The 2500-nt window shown below is 39.2% G+C and overlaps 1 protein-coding gene across 1 annotated transcript in view; it reads right to left on the reverse strand.

Annotated features, from left to right (window-relative positions):
- The window catches only part of LOC133659704 (mannosyl-oligosaccharide 1,2-alpha-mannosidase IA), a 506348-nt gene that overhangs the window by 215976 nt on the left and 287872 nt on the right, over positions 1-2500 (reverse strand). Inside the window, exon 4 of the mRNA XM_062062309.1 lies at positions 137-217. Within this exon, the coding sequence (XP_061918293.1) occupies positions 137-217 (81 nt within the window). The remainder of the gene's footprint in view (positions 1-136; positions 218-2500) is intronic.

Raw genomic sequence — 2500 nt, forward strand, 5'->3', positions numbered from 1 at the left:
GTATTTGGCACAGGCACATACACAATGTATCATTACACACACACACACACAGAAAAAAAAAGCTTTTCATCAGTCAAAGTCTGAGAGGAGGAGGAGGAGGAAGAGTGGCGGGATAACAGACATCTATTAATCTCACCTCCTCTCCTGTCAGATAGTACGCCGACAGCAGCCCGCCGACGTAACGGATGTTCACCTCAAAGACGGACGCCTCGCCGTTCTGTGGAGGGGGAAGCGAGAGAAAGAGCAGTCAGTTGTCAGGAAAAGCAGCAGTTGACGGCCGAGCTGAGAGGACTTCACGCGCCATCAGCTCATGAATAACCTCCGCACCAGTGCGGTTGGACTTCTTCCCGCATTTAGCTTCGTCAGACAAACTCACATTCAGCGCTGCACGTATCAGGGCTCCATTTGAACTGTTCAAATGACAGCAACATGAACGCAGGGCTGTGGAGATTGTGTATTCGACGTGAGAGGTGGCACTCCTGTTTTGTTGTTGTTGTTGTTGTTGTTGGCCAAACCCGTCGGAGAAGAACAAAGATTGTTTATTAGACTTCGTCTTCATTAGTCAAACTGCTTTGTGTTTTATTTTGATAGCAAAAACCAGAGGTGTGGACTCGAGTCACATGACTTGGACTCGAGTCAGACTCGAGTCATGAATTTGATGACTTTAGACTCGACTTGACAAAATGTAAAGAGACTTGCAATTCGACTTAGACTTTAACATCAATGACTTGTGACTTCCCTTGGACTTGAGCCTTTTGACTTGACATGACTTGCTACTTTCCCCAAAACCCAAAGCTTAAAAAGTTATTTGGGAGCGCTCCGTATCTTTCATTTTGTACGTGTCTGTCTGTCTATCAGCGTGTGTGCTGCTTGTCAGCTGGTGTGCTGTCAGTACAACAGCCAATCAAATTAGTTATACGTTGTTTTCATCACACAGCATTCATCCAATCAAATTGCAGGACAACCACCGAACAAGAGTTGTCAAACAATGCGGCAGAGAGAAACAATTATGCCAAAGTTGGTTTCGTTCGGGTATAAAAACTACGACTTGGTCAACAAAAAACGAATTGCGTATGCAAATCATGCAGTTGGAATATTACAGACGGAGACGCAACAACTTCCAACTTCGTTCAACATTTGAAGTTGCCCAAAGAAGGGTAAGTTTTGAATGTAAGCTAACGTTTATTGGCTAAGTAACGTGACTTTTATTTGCTGTGTAGTTAAATCAATGAGGCTGCAAACTCACTGCTAACGTCATAACCATAGACATCTTATAAGTAGACGCAGCATGGAGCGCTACTGCCTACTGGCGCAGACGAGACGCGGGGCCGCCATCTTGGAGTGGTGATCCGCTCCACTCAGTGCAATTCATTTGTCAGGAGCAATGAACTGTCAGCGCATTTAATTCATTTTACCTCACTGAATACCACTGATTTTCACGCGCTTTTTTGTCATACGTGTAGCTATGATAACGGACACATGTTTTGGCAAGTTTTATTATTCATAGTTTGCTTAACAGTAATATAATATTCTTATACGCTATAAGTGACCAGACGTCCGAGATCAAAACTGGGAATATAAGCCCAGAGAAGGGGGGAAAAAACGGTAAACTATTTTTAAATTGAAGAAACAATATGATTAGGTTGTATATACATGCGTATATCCTACATAAACAATGTATGAATACATTAGATATCTATATATCCTAGGGACCTATAGACTGTATCTCTGTTGCTGCAGCAGCAGAGAGTTTATTCTGTCTTGACACTTTGTATTGATATTTTCTATTACATTCTTCCCTTAAATGATCATGTTTACAGTGATTGTTATATATGTATTTTTTATGTATGTCGCTTTGGATAAAAGCGTCTGCCAAATACTTAAACATATATAAACACCTGAAAGTCTTTATATCAGCTAAAACCACCAATTTGTTTCACTACATTCAGAATAAAACCAAATGCTGTTTTACCCAACAATGTTAGTATTTGAATATTGTTACTTGAAGACTTATTCCTGGTTACAATTATACTGTTAAGAAAGTATTGTCTTATATTTTGCCTAAAATGAGAATGCATCATAATCAGTGGCGGCTGGTGAATTTTGTTTTAGGTGGGGCTGAAAGGTTGTAAACCAAACCCCTGTAGGGGCGTCATCCTCCCCCAGAAGATTTATTTGTGATTTTCACATACAAATATTGAATATCTTTGCTCCTTCTCAACTCTGTGGTAATATTATTTTCATAAAATACAACCAATAGTATGTTAATGTTTGTTTTTGCAAATGTGTTTATTCTGTAAAGGAATGAGTTAAATGTTTAAAATTGTTTAAACTATTAAAATGACTGGTTAATAGTGCTATTATGAACTGGAATGTCAGCACTATTTTTTTTCTTGCAATTTCAAATGCACTTGTTTTAATAAATAAATACAGCGTTTTAAAAGCATACACAATCTGTGTAAAAATATTAGTCTGTGGTTAAAAGGACTTGAAAGGACTC

Source organism: Entelurus aequoreus, linkage group LG11, assembly GCF_033978785.1.
Source record: "Entelurus aequoreus isolate RoL-2023_Sb linkage group LG11, RoL_Eaeq_v1.1, whole genome shotgun sequence".
Lineage (NCBI taxonomy): Eukaryota > Metazoa > Chordata > Actinopteri > Syngnathiformes > Syngnathidae > Entelurus > Entelurus aequoreus.